At 37.1% G+C, this 20,895-nt stretch overlaps 3 protein-coding genes across 5 annotated transcripts; 1 reads left to right on the forward strand and 2 right to left on the reverse strand.

Annotated features, from left to right (window-relative positions):
* Positions 1–44: 44 nt before the first annotated feature.
* Positions 45–9,052, reverse strand: LOC105191898 (protein tyrosine phosphatase domain-containing protein 1). 2 transcript variants are annotated; one of them, XM_011155670.3, is made up of 11 exons: positions 8,858–9,052; positions 8,283–8,501; positions 7,417–7,613; positions 6,392–6,514; positions 3,705–3,994; positions 3,273–3,483; positions 2,760–2,885; positions 2,405–2,628; positions 1,584–1,917; positions 873–1,144; positions 45–770 (listed from the first exon to the last, which is right to left on the reverse strand). In XM_011155670.3, exons 2-10 carry the CDS (start codon positions 8,498–8,500, stop codon positions 957–959), a joined length of 1,911 nt encoding a protein of 636 aa, XP_011153972.1. In that variant the 5' UTR covers position 8,501; positions 8,858–9,052; the 3' UTR covers positions 45–770; positions 873–956. The 2 variants fall into 2 exon arrangements, with proteins under 2 accessions (XP_011153972.1, XP_025163751.1); XM_025307966.1 differs by having other exon boundaries at positions 8,283–9,052.
* A 1,345-nt stretch (positions 9,053–10,397) lies between these two features.
* On the forward strand, positions 10,398–14,148 carry Scamp (secretory carrier membrane protein). Its single transcript, XM_011155671.3, has 8 exons — positions 10,398–10,639; positions 11,316–11,579; positions 11,954–12,017; positions 12,407–12,535; positions 12,611–12,767; positions 12,859–12,960; positions 13,042–13,168; positions 13,257–14,148. The coding sequence occupies exons 1-8, from the start codon at positions 10,583–10,585 to the stop codon at positions 13,416–13,418; spliced, it is 1,062 nt and encodes a 353-aa protein (XP_011153973.1). The 5' UTR covers positions 10,398–10,582; the 3' UTR covers positions 13,419–14,148.
* A 385-nt stretch (positions 14,149–14,533) lies between these two features.
* Positions 14,534–18,297, reverse strand: LOC105191900 (DNA helicase MCM9). Of its 2 annotated transcripts, XM_025307965.1 has the most exons (12): positions 18,097–18,297; positions 17,826–17,994; positions 17,497–17,638; positions 17,007–17,168; positions 16,774–16,899; positions 16,591–16,697; positions 16,276–16,492; positions 15,927–16,160; positions 15,466–15,836; positions 15,182–15,391; positions 14,900–15,054; positions 14,534–14,780 (listed from the first exon to the last, which is right to left on the reverse strand). In XM_025307965.1, the coding sequence occupies exons 2-12, from the start codon at positions 17,951–17,953 to the stop codon at positions 14,728–14,730; spliced, it is 1,905 nt and encodes a 634-aa protein (XP_025163750.1). In that variant the 5' UTR covers positions 17,954–17,994; positions 18,097–18,297; the 3' UTR covers positions 14,534–14,727. The 2 variants fall into 2 exon arrangements, with proteins under 2 accessions (XP_025163750.1, XP_019701010.2); XM_019845451.2 differs by lacking the exons at positions 17,826–17,994; positions 18,097–18,297 and having other exon boundaries at positions 14,537–14,780; positions 17,007–17,125.
* Positions 18,298–20,895: the final 2,598 nt, after the last annotated feature.

A 20,895-nucleotide genomic window follows, 5' to 3' on the forward strand; every position in this document is an offset into this window, starting at 1 on the left:
ATAAAATATTTATTAAATTATGGATCTTGAAATAAGTGCATTATCCTCCGTCGGAATAATTCCATCCAACAACGGATAATATGGTGAATTTCCACATTTGATTACAAACATAACTACCGTTTGTTGATAGTCTATTATATTTCTACGTAATTACATTTATAGTGTCGTTATCATTGATATATCTATTTTAAATTGTTGCTTCTTACGAATTTTTCGAAATATATTGATTTAACTTTGGTTTTTCTCACGAGAGGCAGCCATTCTATCGGTACGTGCTGTTACTGCTAAAATATTTCCCTTTATTTGTTACAATTGTTTACATAATTGTCACTTATAATGTATATATTATTATTAATTATGTTGATACTCGACTCAAAAGTCGAGCCGCGCTTGTATCTCATTGTAAAAATAAATATCAATGATCGTAATCTCTCATTTAACATTTGGATCTCGATCAAAGCTAAATTCAAATATGTACTATAATACATAAATCTTAAATAAAGCGATCTTAAGTACCCATATAGTCGTTCCTAACATTGGAAGTCGGTTCTTCTAATGTTATCGATCGAAAGATTGATAACAGAAAGTGCTCAATTACAGATAGTTCGTCAAAGTGCGCAATTTTCAATTTGTTGCGATCAGAGCAACGATAATTTACTCTATTAATACGAGATTTACAGTAACAAAAATATTATCCACGTATCCATGTTTCGTTGCGTTACATCTCGTAAATCCACAGAGTCGCGTCCTACTCACACGGTTACCTGCGGCTGTTATTACAGGTAAGAGATTTTTCACAACGTTAACGAAAGTCATTAATATACTTGGCGAAAAAAATTTGCAGTTCACCAGTTATTTATTATAATCCATACCTGATTAAGCAAAAAACTAAGGGCGTATCTATATCGTTGGCAATTAGGAGAAAACCTGTCAGAATGATAAATTTATTAAATTCTTCACTCCTGCTCGTTGTTTTTCTGACATTCCATATCTCGCAAATGACTGGACAATAATTCCCATTTAGACACCCATGGAGGCTTGTCCACTTCCTGGGTGTTGACCTCCTCTATCAAGTTCATCAAACGAATGAAGAATTCGTTGAGCTTCCCAGCAGTGCCTTTTCGCAGCTTCTGGAAATGTTTATCTGGAATGCAAGTTTTACTGATGTTAGGAAGCCGCCATATTATTTCTATATTCGGGTCGAACGGTTCGATATTACAACGACTGAGTGCCTATGAGTCTGTGTCCTTTACTGTCATGAAGAAATTATGATTATTGATGCTGAAATATAAATAGGACAAAAGTGGACTGTGGTGCAAATCAATATTTCTGGGGATCGCGACATGACGCGGACATGGTATAGAGCCGACAGATAGAGTCGAATGCTGCGATTATGCAAAGTGCCTCCAAACATCTCAAAAACCAAATGTTATTCTTCAAGGTTGCGTTGCGAACGTCTTGTCTGTTGACTCTGTCACAATACACGCGTGCAAAGAACAGTGCAAAGACATTGTGCGATATACGCAGAATGTCCGCTATACTACGTCATTGTATTGATAACCATAAAGTTGAAAAATATATACTCGGAGGATAAAAGGAGTTTTTGATCCAGATAGTTTGCTGTGTTAACGCTGCCATGAGCCTCTTAGTGATTAAGCTCTGACTTTCAGCTGTCACCGGTCTCAGGCGAGTGACAAATCGCAAGAGGTACTCGAATATGTATCTCGTGCAGACGGACAATTTTCCAAGGCACCGCTGCGGCTTTGAACTCCATACAACGATGTAACTGAGGCTATCAACGTCAAGAAGCGGGTGCTTGAGACTCTCCAGCCACTCGAACAGCAGAGCCGACAAGATTTCCAGATTGGTTTCCAATTCCAAACGCTGCCAAGCGGTACATCGATGGTTCAAGTCGCTCTGAAAATACACATGTTTCCACATTTTCTGAAACACTGTTTATAAAAAGATTATCTCGTCCTGTATCATCACATAATTTACTACGTTACATTATTAAATTATGCAATATAATAATAAAACAATTATTACAATTGCGCGAGTAACTCGATGAGACGATCGGTGAACTGTTTTAGATACAGCTAGCACTAATAACTCGGTCATGACTTTATAACGATCTCAAAAATAATGAGTGTCTATGTCTACATAATAACATACGCAATCTTGAAATTGGCTCATCATTTCCTATTACAGGCCATATTATAAATGACGTCCGATTTACTATTCACGATTCTAGAGATACTTCACGATCTAGAGATACAACTACGGGAGGGGGGGAGGGAGGTTGAGGCGATTAAACGCTCAATACAATGTCATTATTCCACGGATATACTCCAAATGATCGCGGTATCTATCAGACTGCTCTTTTGCATATATACGTGGAAATTACCTGATATTCCTGCAGACGTTTCTTGATAGTCTCCGAAAGAGAAGTACTATCTTTAATGAGCGCTTTTATAGCTTCCTCGGCGGTCACCGTTTCGTAAGCTTCATTACGGGCGACGCTCCTCAAGTCCATGTGCGATTGAATTTCCTTGTAACAATCATTATCGAGTAAATCCTGATCGTGAATACCATCCCCTAAGACATCGTCGACGCAGCTGTCATCTAGACCTGTCGCGATATAAAATCCTGCTGTTACGCGCTTATCATATATCTACGCGTTTTATCATGGCGAAATAGCATCGGAATCGATACAGAATGAAAGATGTGCTACCACCGTCCGAGTTTGTCAATAGTAATACCTGGAAACGTGGAGTCGCAAGAAGGGGTATCCGGTGACATGCAAAACACGTCGCTCAATCTTCCTATATCATCGGAAATGTCTCGGGACGATCCTTGACTACTACTACCGCAGGCTTTCGTGGAAGCTACAACATACAACTGTTTGGTAAATACGGTGTCTTGGAATATACTCGAGTGAATCTCCTCAACATGTTCAGACGCGAGCTTTGAAATCGATAAAATAACTCGATTCAATTTCGCGCATTAACTTCATTCAATTTAATTATGTCCTGTTGATATATTTAAACCGACAGAGAAATATTTTCGTGAAGGACAGAGACGGGAAAGAGAGAGAGAAAAAGAGAGAGAGAGAGAGAGAGAGAGAGAGAGAGAGAGAGAGAGACAGAGGATACGTCGTGCCCGTTGAGCTTTGATGAAAGATGGGACTTGAATAATTCCGGGAATAGAGGACGCGCTTAATTGAGTATGATAACATTGCTTCATTAGTAAAAGAGCGTAGTAATGCTTCTCACTTGAATATTCGTAGGACGAATCCGCGAGGGATTCCGCCCACGAGTAGGAGTGCCGTATGTTACCCTTGCCGTCACGGAATTTCTCCAACACATGACAAATGAATCTTTGCGTGAAAGGCACATTGGAGACGCCGTATATAATTTCGGACGGCGAATTGTCTTCCTGACAGTCGCAGAGCTGGAGTATTCGCTCGCAAATGATAAATACAATCTGAGGAATAGGCGTACAATTAATTAATATCCGAAGCAGTGAAACCTGAATGTTAAAACGAAAAATCCAAGATTACGCGTAAATGCTTATCGTTCTCTCGGGCAACGCTTGGACAAGGTTTTAATGTTGCTCGAGTACAGAGATATTAAATAATTAAGGATACGAGGAGCAACTAATTGAACAGCAAGAAACACAAAATACACACTCTTTGGAATACGCACCTTTGGAATATGCTTGAAAGTGCGCTGCTCATATCCGTGTAAGACATTGTGTTGCTTCCTCAGGTACGATTGAAGGCTGTAGGGCTTGCGATCCCCGGTTGTACTGTGTAAAGGGAATACTATCATCTGCGGAAGTACAAAGTGCTCGAATTCCTGGATACAAAGTATTTGCCCGCGCGTCTGTATGGCAGACGGCCGTTTCATACGGACAAATCTTATCGCGTCGTTTGCTCTCACACGAAGACTGTAAATAAGGTAGCACGCGATCAGGACGCCGGTTCTGCCGAGACCTGAAAAAGAAGTGTAGCGTTCCTTGCATTAACGACGAAATTCAGTGGTTTTCTAAAATTACAGCCTACATATGTAGTGGAACGATAGATCTCATTTAATTACTTCTAACAACGCCATTGAATCGTTCCTTAGCAGCGTTCGTTAATCTTTTTCTAGGGAACAAAGGGAAGCGATTCTAATTCTAGATTACGCGTCTAGATCTAAGACGATATTGATGAAATAAAAGCCCGCCGAGAGCGTAAGCGAAGGCATTATTATGCGCGCTTTAGATTCTGAAAATAGAGAAGATACCAGCAGTTAGATAGCGGTGATGACAATTAAACATCGTTACGTCATTCTACAGGTTGATGAATGCGTAGTAATCGGGAACAAAAATATGAATTGCGGTTGCACTTAATTTATAAAGTGACAGGGAAGGAGGAGGCGAAACGTGCGCTCAGAGATATCCGGTGACAAGTTTCTCAGATGTTATCGCGATTTGCTGGATCGACCAGCTGATTGACGTAAAAATGTTAAAGTGCCATATTTCTTCTCTCTGTAATTAATTCGCGTAGCATGCACACAAGACATTTCTGAACTTGCGGAATTCTAGTCAATTCAGTCGATCGTGATAACACACCACCACGTCGGTACGGAATAAATCCTACAATTTAAGTTTCCTACAATTTAAGTTAAGAGCGCGATCGTTATGTTCTCCTAGTGTCTAATTCCACCGATAGCATAAATTTGATCTCATTAATTCTGATTTTCAAAACGTGCAAGTAATCGCGGACGCTCTGAATGCGCTAGACTCAAATTAAATTACACATCACGAAAGTCTCGCGGCTATCGAAGACACTTGTGTGTGAACATGATTAAAAAATATGTACAACTCGATAGTTCAGCGGGGTGAGTTTTAACGCGATTGTTTCCCACATGAACCTTCCTGTGGACGTAGACCAGTAATTTTTGTGACTATGAAGTCGCCTCGTAGTCTCGAAGCAACCGTTACGGAGGAACCGATCGATCCATCCGAACGCTTACCCTACATATCTTTAAACACTACTCTGAATAATAATAGGCTTGTTCTACAGTAAAATTTACCGTCCGAATATGTTCGATAATGTCTACAAAGTTCATAGCTTTCGCACTTCACAACTCGCTCTACACAACTAAGCTGTTGAATTCTTCAGGATATGTCATTTTAAGGCGCGTATTTGTACTGCGCCAGAATTAAGTTGCTCAAGAACACGCATCGTTTCAAACTTGTTGGTTTAACGAAAATTATTTAATAGCAGGTAATTTCATCGAGATAATAATCGGTCACTTTTTATACGTAATGAAACGAAACGGCTAATCTGACACGACTGACCAAAACTTTAGGACGCAAAGAAATTGCCGGTTACATTCAGGTGTACTTCTGTGTAGGAAATAAATATAGAAATGGATATCTCCTCCCCCGATAGGATGACGCATATGCATCATTTATACGTAAACACAAACATGCGGGTATAAAAATAAATGTCGTCACGCTCGAGATCTCTTATCCGTTCCGCCCGTATTTTGTACTTTAACGAAATGAAAATTACCTGGCACGGCACCTGTCTGTGACGATAATAAATTATATTAAATGAAGTTGAAATAACTAGTTTATAGTCGATAATCACGCTTTTCGCCAATTAAATAATCATCTACAGAATTATACAGCAGTGAACCCCGAATCCGTTTAAGATAATCTCGAATATATACATATATATATATATATACATATATATTGTTTAGTTTCTTTCATATATTATTCATTTCGGTGTTACTTATTTCAAAGACAAATACCGATGAAAGCAATCCACTGAACGCTAAGCATATATGGCAAGCTATAAATACGACTGTAAATTAACACGTCGCGGCCATGGATTGTTAATTGATTTCCCTATTTTCCGCTCTTAGTATTTGATGAAAGTTACTCGCGTGCATGGCGTAAAGATTCGGAAGCACGATGCACACGTGCATTAGCCGACTTTGTATGCACGCAATGCACCGCGGTAATATCGCGCACGATAAACGCGCGTTGCTCAGATCGATACATTTAAAGCTTACGGATCATTGACAGAGCAGATAGCATTGACAGAGCGCATAAACTATCCCCGTGTGAACGAGACTTTGACGCACATGTCAGAATACAGCGTGAGCGGACAGAATTATACATATATGAGAAATCCGTCTAAGAGAGGCAAAAAGAGAAAAAGGATCTCGATTGGTGCGCAAAGATATAGAACTCGAATCGTCGAACGAAACAATATGGCGATACGATTTTTATTAATGCATGCATGCATGCCCATCTGACACGGCCATGCATTCGAAAAGCCATGACAGCTGCGGAGGGATGCAATTGGGTCAAGTGTGAAAAATCGATTTACCGGCATGACAGTGAATCGCTACTCTTCCTTCTTGCACGGCGAAGGCCACGACCTTGACCATATCCAGAAGCTTGCCCATCGTGGCGTCACCGTAATCCTTCAGGGCAAAATTGTAATAGTAAACTGCAACAAATTCAGGAGGGTCGGCGCAAATTGGGACAGCCCGAATGTTGCTGCGGCAACAACGGGGCGAGCCGCAACAACCGTTGTTACTTGGAGACTTTTGCTCCTCCGTATATAGATATATGCTTTTGCTGCATTGCATGTTACAGCGAAGCTCTTCGATCTAGCCGGTGGTTGTTAGGATTGGGGGAGAGACGCTTCCACGCTGTTCTACACATTCGTTTTAACAAGGACGAACCTTCCCCATCCCTCCCCCCCTCCACGCCTGTCGCCATCACAACCTTTACTGGCTCGAAAGCGAAATTTTTTGCTGTTTTATCGAGATCTCTGTCGTCATCGCGCATTTTGCATATTGCGCTATGACTGCAAAACGCAAATAAGGACAGGCCGACTTACATACAAGTAGCACTTTGCACTTTGTGTAATCGTTTGCGTCATTTGCAACGTTCGTCAAGTCGTAACGCGATCGGTGATAATATATTTACATCTTTTTGATGAAAAGACTGATATATTTACGCGCCACTTTGTATGTTTCGGAAGAATGTAAGGAATATTATTCTAAAGCAGCACAAGGATCGAAAGGACAAGAAAGTTGATCTTTCATAAAATAACGTAAGTCATTGTCACCGCGTACAACCACACAGGACATATCTTATATATGCATAATTTGACGCAAAGAATAGGTTTGTTCTGCAATTTGAAACTTGCGAGTCATAAATTTTTCACACCCTCTGACTCACTTTTATTCTCGAAAGGTGATTTCGAAAATCAGAATTAAAATTTCGCGAGATTAATCTCGGCAGAAAAATGAGCGAGACAATTCAGGGATCTCAACGGCAACAATTAACAACGGCTTAACAAGCATCGTTGGTAAATTATTGGTTTAAGCGTTTAATACCTACTGCCATTTTTCATAAAAATGTTCGGGTCGTATGTGAAACCGCTCTCTTCGAGTGGTCCCCCACAGCTCGCGTGTTCACCGGATGTTTGCAGGTTTATTATGGTTTTTATGCTCCACCCTTGGAATTGGGCAATTATATCCTTCTTTATTATTTGCGCGGTGCTAGGTCGTGCCATCGCAAGGACATCGTCAGTCACCCTGAAATATTTAAATGCTCGAGCCCTTTAAATCGCGAAGCCGGCTCACATCGACGGACGGACAATGCTAATTCGATTTAACTCTCACGTTAGTTATTTATATCGCGATGCGACGAGGCATATGTTAATGCTCGTATGCATCTGATCTAAATAAGTCTTCGACGTTGTAGCAATCGAGCGACGCTTCAAGACAGGATGTCAATAGAAGAAAGACAGATAGCTCGCTTATATATAACGCGTTTCCCTCAATTCGACATAAACGATCGGCTATGTTGTAAATATTGCGGAACTGTATTATATTGAATAATAATTCAAGACACACTGCGTATATAATTCAGTGAGTACATACTTAGCAATAATTTGGTAATAATAATGCCATTGCGCATAAGCGATAATTAATTGAATGTGTGTATGAATGACTGATGCCGCCTACAATTCCAAGTTGCGCTAGTTTTGTGTTCTAAACGTGATCGGCGTTACCGACGAAATCTTGAAATCACAACAAGAGGTATTTAAATTTTAGAGATATTCAACAATAGAGATCTTTGCTCGCGTGTTGGTAATATTTCATTATTGTGTCTATCGTTTATATTAATGATATTTTTGTCGTTGTATCTGTTCCTTCTCGTCGTCTTATTGAGGTCTCAATAAACGGCGCGGTAATGCTCACCAGTGCGAAAAGATGTTCTGTATCGCCATGTGAACGGGCGGCCAAGCTTTTGAATTCTCATACTTGCATTTGGATCCGCCGCAAAATATAGCGCACTGTATAGCCTGCGGTGTGAACCTTCGCAAATTCTCCGAGAACTTGTTGTATCCCGCCTGTATCTCGCACACATTCGTCTGCCCGCCTTGAAGTCCCGCCGGAATTAACGAACTTATATCCATTCTACGATCAAACGAGATCAAACAGTAGCAACGACGCTTGCGATTTACTTTGAGGCAAGTCTCTTGAGGCTATGATAAAGGAGAAATTACGAGTTCTACTGCAATTTCATAATTTACAGAAATAGTCCTAGACAGTCATAGTCCATCGTACTTTCATTGCATTATTCATTTTAGCTCTAACGACCGTTGCGAGTCGACGTGTTACTCTTCCGGATGCACATTACGACAGCGTGTAATAGAAAGCTGCGATATATTTGCGTACGAAATTAGAAATAATAATGTAAGGAGGACAATGGAGTTTTCATAACGACTTGAGTGGAAAGATTTGCCGATCTGCAAACGCTCGACGATACGTACATTCGCGAAAATGTTTACGCGCTTTTCATCCATCTCATAGCCATGTATAAAAATAGTGATCGTTTTTATTAATCGCACTCGTTCATCGGTAGTTAAACCGCGCACGAGGACTCGACTGCACGCGACGTGGGTTTAACGTACGGTCTTGGCGATTTAAAAAAACAGTTAACGCACTAAGGTAAGCGCATAGCGACTGGCAGTTCCACCGCCATAACGTCGCTTTATCTATCGTTGAATCGCAAGGGCTGCGCCTGCGTCAGCATGGTAAGCTCTATCACAGAATTTCTATATATATATATATATATATGTAATTAGCATATGTTATTTTAGGTGCTTATAAAGATGAAATTTCAAATATGACATTGCATATCGCAAATTTCAAATTTCACACACGAGGTATATCAAAATCCGCTATTTTTTGGCGCGGGATCTATATATTTGTGTACGTATATATTATTCGTCAAGTTTGAATCAATCTTTGTAAATAAAATTGATTGCTGATAAATAATAATAAATAATAATAATAATAATAATAATTTACAGCTTCAAGTTACAAATAGACAATATGTCCCTTTGCTGCAACTAACATTATTTGTTAAAGTTAAGAGTTTGTTAAGTAACAAAGCGAAATTTATATATAAAGCTTGAAAGCATTGAGTATTTGATTATTACATTTGTTATTTTATCCTTTATTCTACAGAATGACTTGATGACGCATAATTATTTTGTCATATAGAGCAAATTTTTGTGTGAACAATGAAGAATTGTTTACTTCACTCGCTGTTGAATTTTGGCGGAAACGCGTTAATGCACGACAATCGCTCAGCGATTGTCTTTCTCGATATCTTGGTTTGAAGATGGAATTCGTAATTTAAATGAATTCTTACAAACTCTTACGGACGTAGCAATTTTATCATACCTAACAAACAACTCGAAAGTAGAACGCACAGAAAATTTCTTGAAAGAAAAAAGTGCCACAAGCATTATCTCGACGAAAATACATGACAGCGCACGACTAGAGATTTGAACATTCGATTCGACATCTCTCACGTTTGAAGTTGCGCGCTCTCGAGTTCGAGGTTTCGCATCTAAGCATTCATGCGTAATTGCGTTCTGTATGCAAGAACCAATAACGTGGCTTGCGCAGTAGAAGCAGAGAACAATCAATATTCCACCCCATCTATAGCTTTTAATAGTTATATCATTAAAAAAAATAATAAAAAATTATATCTGTTTATTTAATCCCTTTTCATCCTTTTTATTAATTTGTCATAACTGAATAGCTCCCGGAATAGTACAAACCCGTGTCACTCGAAAACACTATAAGGCACTTTTCAGTGCGGGTATTTGGAGAAGATAAGATTCATCAATACTAATTGTTAATCAATCGACTGAAAATATTTCGTCATAAATTATTATTTTAAAAACAAAGTGTGGTAAAGAGAAACTACAGGTAATTTAAAATGAACTATCGATAGTTATCGATAGTGACATCGACAATTCTCGCCTCTACTGCGCAGCACAGGCAACTGAAGAGTTCTCGGTAGGTAGTGATGGACGTCATTCGAGATTAACGGCTGATGTAACGGCGTTACCGTGTGTAACGGCGAAACTATGGGTCGTCAGGTTTAGACAGCTTTAGATAAGATTAATTGAGTGTATTAAAATCGTACGAAGAGCGAACGACTCGACCACGTATCGTTGACGCACGAACGAGGACGAGAGATGTCCGGTTTCGACGAGAATCCCTTTGGGGAACCTACGATTAACGATCCCTTTTCGGTGAGTAGCGATTTTCTCGTGTGTATGACAGTGATAAGGACGCACAGCTTCGCGCTGCAATATTGTTCGTGTAACTGTCAAAATTTATTGCTTCACTTTACTATGTGTCTTTGTTCGAATTTGTTCTATCGGGGACTGATTACATTCTATTGAGCGACTTTGCGCTGATGAACGACGCCTACGAAACTCGATTAATGATTATTGGATGTGTCATTCTGATGTCGGCAAAAATATCCGCCAGCATTAACATTCTTCTTTTTCTGTCGTCACACATGATAGGTTTCTTTATCATAAAGTCCGGTTGTGTGAATCTTTTCTATCACTATATCTGTATTCCATATTTATATAATGACATACTCCATACACATATTTAATGTCACCACGATAAAATATCCTACTGTATTATTTAATTTTCTATTTAATTCTGTTTTAAATTAATTCTTGAACATTTATTTTATCTTAAGATCTAAATTTACATGTTCAGTAGTACTTTACCAGAGTATATCATCTTCTATTCTACAAACTACATAAGATACTGATAATATAGTATCTAAAGATAAGAAAAATATTAGGAAAATAATAATTGAATAAACAATGTCAATGTAAAGACGCAAGAAGATAGAAAGATAAAGGACAAAAGAACAAAAATGAATGGATATGTTGATATCTATAATAGGATCCAGCAATACGAAGAGCTGTAAATTCTACTCCAGCTAGTAGAGGTCTTGAAGATTATAATCCTTTTGCTGAGCAAGGCACACAAGGAACTACACAAGTTAGAGGAGCGTTAAACCCACCCATCTATGGTGGAGTTGGTGCAACGCAACAGCCAGCAACACTTCAACCTACTAATCAAGAAGCTCCTCCTCCTGCATATGCACGTAGTCCTCAGCAAACAGTCAATAGTGCATTGGGAAGCACTGTACCACTTCCACCAGATGTAAATTTATACTCAATATATTTATTTCTGTAAAATGTTTTTTGCATGACACAGAGTTTCTTGAAGTGGTTTAAGATTAGATAAGAGACAGGAGCAAGAAATATAGATACATATATATATATATATACGCAAGTCAACAAATCATAGATAGACTTAAAAATAATGTTTTGACAAATGTCTGCAAGAACAAGGATCTTAAGTAGAACATTTTCAACTTAATTTTTTGGCTTCTATTTTTGACTCCTATATTTATCTTGTCTAGATCGATTCATACCAGATTTACATTGTTTCACATATGCTATATTTCTTATCAGTTTGTAAAACCTACAGGCTTTTATAGTGCTTTCAAAAGAAAATATTTTAATATATTTTAGCAACGAGCAGAATCAGAATGGAAAGCCAGGACAGAAGAAGAAATGAGAAATACTCCTTACTATCGTTAGTATATTACCTAATAATTAATATATCTACACAATTAATATATATATATATACTTAATACAATTAAAATATTGTTGTGCTCATTCGCACATACATACGACCGGGAAATAAATACACATGTTTATAAAAAGACTTAATGTTTAATGAATTCGTATTTACGAGAGAAGGTAATGGGAATCTCACGGTCTCAGATTCGCTACACATCAGTCTAGCTCGAAAACTCGTATACGATTTTTTAGTCAGCTGTTGATTTTTTAGCATTGACTCGTTACAGAGAACTACGGCAACTGATTATCGAAATAATCCTCAAAAGCGTGGGCGCAACAATATGTTAAATATAACTTCTTTTTAACTAGACATGTACTAAAACTTTTGATGTTATTGTAGCAAGGAGAAATAATTGGCCACCTCTACCGGATAAATGCTGTTTCCAACCATGCTTCTATCAGGATATTGATGTTGAAATTCACACTAATTTTCAAAAGATAGTGAGACAATTATATTATCTTTGGATGTGTAAGTTTTATTGTGAAAACACCTATGTATTTATCTATTGAAATCGATAATATATTTAGAAATATTATTTACAAGTTCATGGCTGTGTTCTGCTGTTAAACGTGATCGGAGGATTCGTTTTGATGCTTTGTGGCCAGGGTTTCTCTACATTTGGATTGGCTATCTTATATCTCATACTTTTTACACCATTTTCTTTCATGTGTTGGTTTAGACCAGCATATAGAGCTTTCAAGTATGCCTATAATTCTGTTTAATATTACAAGTATTAAGCAATATATGAAAATAAGTAAGTTACTTCAATCTTTTTTCTTTTGGTTTTTCAGAAATGACAGCTCTTTTAATTTCATGGTCTTTTTCTTCGTCTTCTTCTTTCAATTGATTGTCACTACCATCCAGGCTATAGGTATTCCAGGTGCAGGAACTTGGTAATGTATTTTTTTTATTCTTTAGTATATAACATATGCAGATATTTACATGCTAATATAAATTTTATTATTTATTTTTAGTGGGATAATACTTGCAGTTGAACAATTTGATCACACAGCCAAAGGTATAATTGTCGCTCTTCTCATTCTGGTCATCGCTATTTGTTTCTTCCTTGCAGCAAGCGGTGATCTCTTATTGCTCACTAAGGTACAATGAATATTTCAAATAGTAGACAAAAATCTTCAATCTTTCGATTAACTTCCAGTAAGTAAAAATGAAATTATTGATTTTCCAGATTCATCGCATCTATCGTACTTCAGATGCGAGTGTTACCAAGGCGCAACAAGAGTTCGCAACAACTTTCTTGCGAAATGAACATGTGCAGAATGCTGCGAGCAATGTCGCGGCAACTGCAGTTCGCACGCAGATGGCTAACGCGACTCAACCGCGTTATTAAATAATTCTCCCATTTTATTTGTATACTACGTTCTGGCTTTACATCATTCAGTAAATGGATAGATCTCATTAGTTCTGCTGTATATGAATTATAAAAAGATGAAAAAAGTCATAGAAATTCAATGTGTCTCGAGATTTATTCTTACATTGAAACGCTGCGATGTATGAAAATTGTGCTTCACGTTCGAATCTAATCTCTAATATACGTTGTCTTAACAAAGTTAACTGTACAACCAATAATGAAGCGAAATAATGAAGTATTAAGAGATATTCTAAAATCTTTCCGATTTAATGTACTTGGTTCTGAAGATCATAATAATATTCTATGTTTCAAAGGAAACTCTATGCATATGTAAACACGTGCAAATGCACGTGTAAATACACGTAACATTTCTTTGCATGAGTTTGATCTATTTGTTCACTATTGTTTATCATGCGCATTGATGTATGAGATCATAAAATTAGATTATTATGTGAATGAGTTATATATTAATTATGATTATATTAATAACTGTATCTATAATTTTATTACACAATTGCTTATATTTACTAGCTTTTATATTTTAGTGACACAGTTTCATGACAATGTGATCATGTGTGAGTTAGGTATACACACTGAAGTAATTAAGTTTATTTCAAGTAAAAAAGAAACAATTGCAAAGTTAAGCTTGTGACATAATAAGGTTCATATTTGTTGAATATTATCATAAATGTTAATTTACTTATGAATATTCGCAAATAGCCCTTTTGTAAACCTTGTAAAATCCTATACATTCCTCTTTATATAATAATGTTGGATTACTTTTCGTCATGGCTGTTATTTCACATTAGAGATTTTCATTTTATTAAAATATGAATTCTGTGAAATAATACCGACAGTAAGATATATTTTGATTGAGTATTTTACAAATTTGTATGAATAATTTAATAATCTTTGTAATATGATATGAATATTAAAAAATAATTTGATTATTATAAGAAATCATTTATATAGTTTTTCCGATTAAAGAGTAAAAATGCAATTGTTATTTGTTGAAACAAATATAAATATAGTAAAATTCATTTGTATTTTTCAAAATATTTTAATGATATAATAAATTTAAATACAATTGAAGATTTTGAAGATAGTGGTTACAAACGAAATTGTATACATATCGAGTATAATCAATTACTATAAAATAAAATTACGCAATCGTATATTATTCCAAGAATTATCAAACTTGACAAATACTATAAAAATGATTCGTTAAGTAATGAATAAATTAATTTTTAATCTCATCTAACTGCGATATATGTTTACAAACTGTTATTTATATATATGGTTCTAATTCTTGTAAATTAAGCTTCTTAAGCAAGTCTTTCGCTGTAAGAAAATATTGAGTCATCAGTAAAATCAGATAAAATTTTCTTGAATATTTTATATATTTATACATATGCGCGCACACACAGAGTTTCGCAAATCATTTGATGACATATGCATACCTGTAGAATGATAAGTTGCAATAGGATCTACTGGAAATGAACAACCAATATCAACATCGTTAATTAGAGTAGTTCCAACCAACTCCGCTGCTGTCACAGCATCAACGATTTCCACTTTAGTACGATACATAAGTTTTGCGTGACCTTCCGCTAATCTGAATGACGCATCGTTGCATTAATTTGAGCCAGAATTGATTTAGGATATATTATATGTGCGAAGTGAAACAAAGAAATCTTGCGAGATGCTATACTATAATGAATAATTCAATAATTATTTTATACCTGATAAGACTATCTAAGAGCCGCACTGTTGTTCTTTCAGGCCTTTTGCACGGATTCGATCTGTGATAAAGATATGTTGCACTGAGTATCTTTTTTGCTTCTTCGGTCAACACTGGTTTCAATGCACGCACGTGTGCAAAATATTCGCAAAGACTCTCTTCTCTCCACAGGCCTCCCAGATTTGAAGGACCCATATATATTTCGGAATGGCTGTAACCATTTGTCACATTATTAATCGCTGCAAACAAAATATGCTGTGAATGAAGTAGATCATGTATCATTACGAAATGTTCTCCTCGTCTTCGCAAGCAGCTTTTAAGATATGAGTCGACATCATTTTGTCCCATTCTGGATTTTTATTATCTCGCAAGAGGAGGATCAGATCAAAACGCGACAATAGAGGATTTCCTAAGCAAGTTTTCCACTCGTCACCCGTAAAACATCCACCGTTTGGATTAATAGCTGCGACGACTGAACAACGACTATTCAATGTGCTCACTATACCAGCTTTGGCTATGGAGATTGTTTGTTGCTCCATCGCCTCATGTACAGAGGTTCTATCATGAGAGCTCATCGTTGTGAACTCATCCACACAACATACACCTCCATCTGCAAGCACTAAAGCACCGGCTTCTAAATGCCAGCCATCCGTGTCCTGTAATATACATCTAAGAGATCACTCATCAAACAATGATCGCGTAACTCCACAAGTTGAACAGGTACAAAGCACTTAATGTATACTAACTTTGACAGCAGCTGCTGTGAGTCCAGCGGCGGTAGTGCCGATGCCGGTTGTAAAGACGGATCTTGTAATTAATCGTGATGCAGTACGAAGCAATTGCGACTTTCCAGTGCCCGGATCTCCAATCAGCAGAAGATGGGGCTCACCTCTTACGCGCGTCTCTGTTTCGTTAGTTTTGACGACACCACCACATAATACAACTGCCAAAGCTAATTTCGCCATATACATCCCGTACATCTGTGGATCCGGAACATCCGAAAGATGAGAACGTTATATATTTATTGAAAAGTGTACATTTTATGACACGGTACTACTTTGTATTATACTTTGTAATGTAAAAACTTGAACGTACTTGCGGACAAATAGAAGCGAGAATGTTGTTCCTGCCGCATAACGCATCGTCCTGATAATTTTCCCAAAATGCTGTAAAGGTATTCTTTATCTCTGCGGTAGAAAACGTTGCTTCTGAAAATTTCCTGCGTATGGAAATGCTATTCGCCATTAGAAACGTCGTAGCTTCCGCACGTTGACCAGGTTTTAATATACCCCATTTTCGTATAATTATTCCACTACAAATATTTTATATAAGTGATTCGTTCACTAGTAGCTAATCAAAGAAATGATCGAATAGTCGAAATATTATGCAATATTATAACATTGTAGCAACCTAATGTCTACATTATCCCCAGGTCTACATTTGTCAACAAGATCATCCAATAGAACTACTTGTAGACCCACTGCATAACAGCTTCTTGTGTCGATCTTACACTTATCCTATATAAATAAAAAATATTGTTTAATAAGAAGGCAAAAACATATAAGTAGAAATATACAAAATTTCCTAAGATACCTGAATCTTTATTTCTTGATAGTCAGAGCAATCATCTTGATTTAAAGATGTTGAGGCTGTAACATTTGGAGAATGACATGCGTTGCAACTCTTGGCATCCCTAAATAATTGTCTTTCCCATTCTAACTACAACATTGAAGCCAATGTTTAAATATTGTATTTAATCTTAAAATTAATATTATTATAATCTTATGTTAAACTTTGATTTTATTGTTGCTTAATGATTTACGTACTTTAACCACAGTAACATGTTTGCACTTTTTACAGATGAAACGTTTTTTTAACTTCATAACTGTGGATTGGGACATGCGTACAACAATTCCAGATGTCGAAATTAGCTCACCGATTTGACCTGTATCAATTTTTATTGGTACAGCAATAATTCTAACATGGACCTGTGTATGATGACATAATTAAATAAGATTGTTATTAACATTTATGTTATCAATAATATTAATTTAAAAATTGCATCTACATGAATGAATACTATATAAATTTAAATAAGGTACATTGTTATGATTTAGTTTAACTAAGAATATATGTATATACATATATAATTATATGTAATTAATAATTAAAGTTTGCACTTAAATGTAAATTTTTAAATATTTAATATATATTCATTAAACACTAAGAAAAAATAAACATTATTATAAATTAAACAAAATAATATAGAATCTATAGAAGTAACAATGATAATGATAATATAACAAAAGCTCATACTCTAGTTTTTACTGTTTGATCCATCTTGCATAGTTGTTCTTGAGCTTTTACTATTGCCTTCTCACATAATGGTAAAAAATGTCTAGGATTATGTAAGATTTTCTGTGCATTCTCTGCATCAAGATCAAATAAGGATACAAAACTGAAAAATTACACAAAGACATAAGGAATATTATCACAGAAACATAATCTGCCAATTTTATTAATGTATTGGAACTTAATTATGTGAAATTATACGAGTAAGTAAACTTGAATGAAAAAAAAATATTATATGTTAACATTATAAAAATTTAAAAAATACTTAAATTAAAAAATTAATTAAAACTTACTTTATGTGTATTGAATAGAACATGTGATCATCTGCAGCATTCAATATCTCTTCCAACTCTTTTATGTGATATTTTAACAGATAATCTTCAAGCATCTTGAGGAGAAGCAGTTTATACAGATATGACATAAACTATGATAAAATTCTTTTTAAATTAATTGTTTCATAGTCTAGAACAAATCGCACAATTCAAGAGTTTAATGTTAATACCATTAGTTAGATCACCGATGAGGAAATGCTAAAGACTGTCAGTCCAAGGTAAATTTACATACTTGCAAAGGGACCACGGGGGCTCGACTGTAATTCCAAACCAATGACAATACCGACTGTTTTAGCTGAAGCACCGACAAGGTAATACTATGGCCGCGTTCTGGTAATAGCCTTCCTTTCTTGAATTTGTAACGTCAGTAATTTATGGCTGTGTTCCAAAATTCACTGCCAGTACTGAAAATCTATAATATACGTAATACAAATTATATATTTTCAATACTGGCAGTCGATTTCGGAACGCAGCCTTTATATCGATTACCATGGTGATTCAGGCTGCGTTCCAAAATTCACTGCTAGTACTGAAAATACATAGTTTGTGACACATATACTATAGATTTTCAGTACTGGCAATGAATTTTGGAACACAGCCATAAATTACAGACGTTACAAATTCAAGAAAGGAAGGCTATTACCAGAGAGGAAGCTGAGAGCGGCCAATACGGCGTTTTCGGCGACACCGATTTTTCGCACTGGGAATGGGCGCTATCTGCATCCATTTTGAGAGGGGAACTACGATGCTGCATCCACTTTTAGGTCTCGACGGTAAAACCTGCATCTAGTGGTTGTCCGTGCTACATCCACTTTCAGGCGGTTTATGTCCGTACTACAACCATAATAGTACTTGACAAGCACGGTCTCGCGCATTGTTATACATTTGTAACATGAATTAACATGTTAACATGCACAAAAAAAATAAGAATTGAGATTGTATATGATTAATATCATGAAGATTATATACGATTTATATCGATATATAAATATATGATAATAAGATAATATTTTGTGTGTACCCAAAATTATTTTTCTAAAATATTTCAGCGTTACGTTAGTATTTATTTATACTCCGGCAGGCGTTTTTTAGCGCAGTTGTGTCCGTGTGCATGTGTTGCATTGAAAGTGTGCGTGACGTACGTGTGCATATACGCACTCACACAAACACACACACACACACACGTGTCATACGCAACAGATAGAATCTCAGGGTATATGCTTAAACATTTTCAATTGCCGTACGTTTCTATGTAAGAATGTAGTCGGCACACACACACAGAGAAACTGCTCCCGTCTATCCGTCTGAAGTCCCGCCCTCCGCTCGGCTTGTTTTGACGAGTCAAGCGAAAAAGAGAGAGAGAGGGAATGTGTTCTCTCCATCTCGCTTTGATTCGCAACGTTGTTGAGATTGTGCTTCCCGATACACGGCCGAGACTGACGTTTCACTCTCGGCGTGAATCCAACGAGATGATCAATAGCAATCGATTTCGACTAAACTCGTTGTGTCGATAAATTTGCATGACAAATTAACATTGCACTTAAAGATACGGCGTAGCATTGAAGCGTTTGCAAGAAAGTCGCGATTGAAAATCGCGAGTGCTACATGAACCAAATGAAGGAGCGAGCTTCTCAAAGAGCGTGTGGCTTGGTGGAAGTACACTGGACTCGAGGGGTTGAGGTCGGTGGTTCGCATTTCCTTGGCGGTCGGCGTTGTCCTTTTTCGCCAACCTTTTTTTTTCGTTTTTCAAGAAAATGCACGCGTTGCATACAACATACGTGTACCACAATAAAATTTTCTTCATTTTCTAAGAAAATGCACGTATTGCATACAACACACGGGCATCGCAAGCATTGCACGTTTCGCCGATGACACTTCCTTTGAGACCCCGCCCACCGCTCGACTTGTTTCGACGAGCCAAGCAAAAGAGAGACAGAGAATGTGTTCGCCCCATCACCTCTGTGAAGATAGCCCTTCATTCTTCAAATTTGAATAAAATTATTAGAGTTCTCAATGCCCCTCGCAGAGTTCTAGAGTTCGCAATCCTTTATAGAAAGAGTTTCGTCATTTAAAGCAGAGAAAATACCATTTTAAAAATCGGAGGGCCAACTTCACGACGCTTCTCACTATGTAAAAAATGACAATTTTTTTAGAGTTCTACTCGATTACGGTATAAGTACTGACTTTTACCCTTCCCCATAAATAATAATCCAGGACAGTGAAATCCGGTGCGAAGGTTAAAGTTTTCCAAACTTTCTCCGTTGATATCTCCGCTTCTACTGGGAGTAGAGAGCCGTCAATGTAGTCGAAAATGTAGGGTTTTGAGAGGACTTTAATTTGGTGCCAGAACCAGGCCTGTATCTCTAACCGTTTAGGAGATATCGAAGGTTAAAGATTTCCAACATTTCTGCGTTGATATCTCCGCTTCTACTGGGAGTAGAGAGTCGCCACTTACGGCAAAATGTAGGGTTTTGAGAGGACTTTAATTTGGTGCCAGAACCAGGCCTGTATCTCTAACCGTTTAGGAGATATCGAAGTTTAAAGTTTTCCAGCCTTTCTCCGTCGATATCCAGCCTTCCTCCGTCGATACCTCCGCTTCTGCTGGGAGTAGAGAGTCGTCCATGTAGTCGAAAATGTAGGGTATTGAAATGTAGGGTTTTGAAGGACTTTAATTTGGTGCCAGAAGCAGGCCTGTATCTCTAACCGTTTAGGAGATATCGAAGGTTAAAGTTTTCCAACCTTTCTGCGTTGATATCTCCGCTTCTACTGGGAGTAGAGAGTCGCCACTTACGGCAAAATGTAGGGTTTTGAGAGGACTTTAATTTGGTGCCAGAACCAGGCCTGTATCTCTAACCGTTTAGGAGATATCGAAGGTTAAAGTTTTCCAACATTTCTGCGTTGATATCTTCGCTTCTACTGGGAGTAGAGAGTCGCCACTTACGGCAAAATGTAGGGTTTTGAGAGGACTTTAATTTGGTGCCAGAACCAGGCCTGTATCTCTAACCGTTTAGGAGATATGGAAGGTTAAAGT

The sequence above is a fragment of the Harpegnathos saltator genome, unplaced genomic scaffold, assembly GCF_003227715.2.
Source record: "Harpegnathos saltator strain DR-91 unplaced genomic scaffold, Hsal_v8.6 scaffold132, whole genome shotgun sequence".
In the NCBI taxonomy this organism is placed as follows: domain Eukaryota; kingdom Metazoa; phylum Arthropoda; class Insecta; order Hymenoptera; family Formicidae; genus Harpegnathos; species Harpegnathos saltator.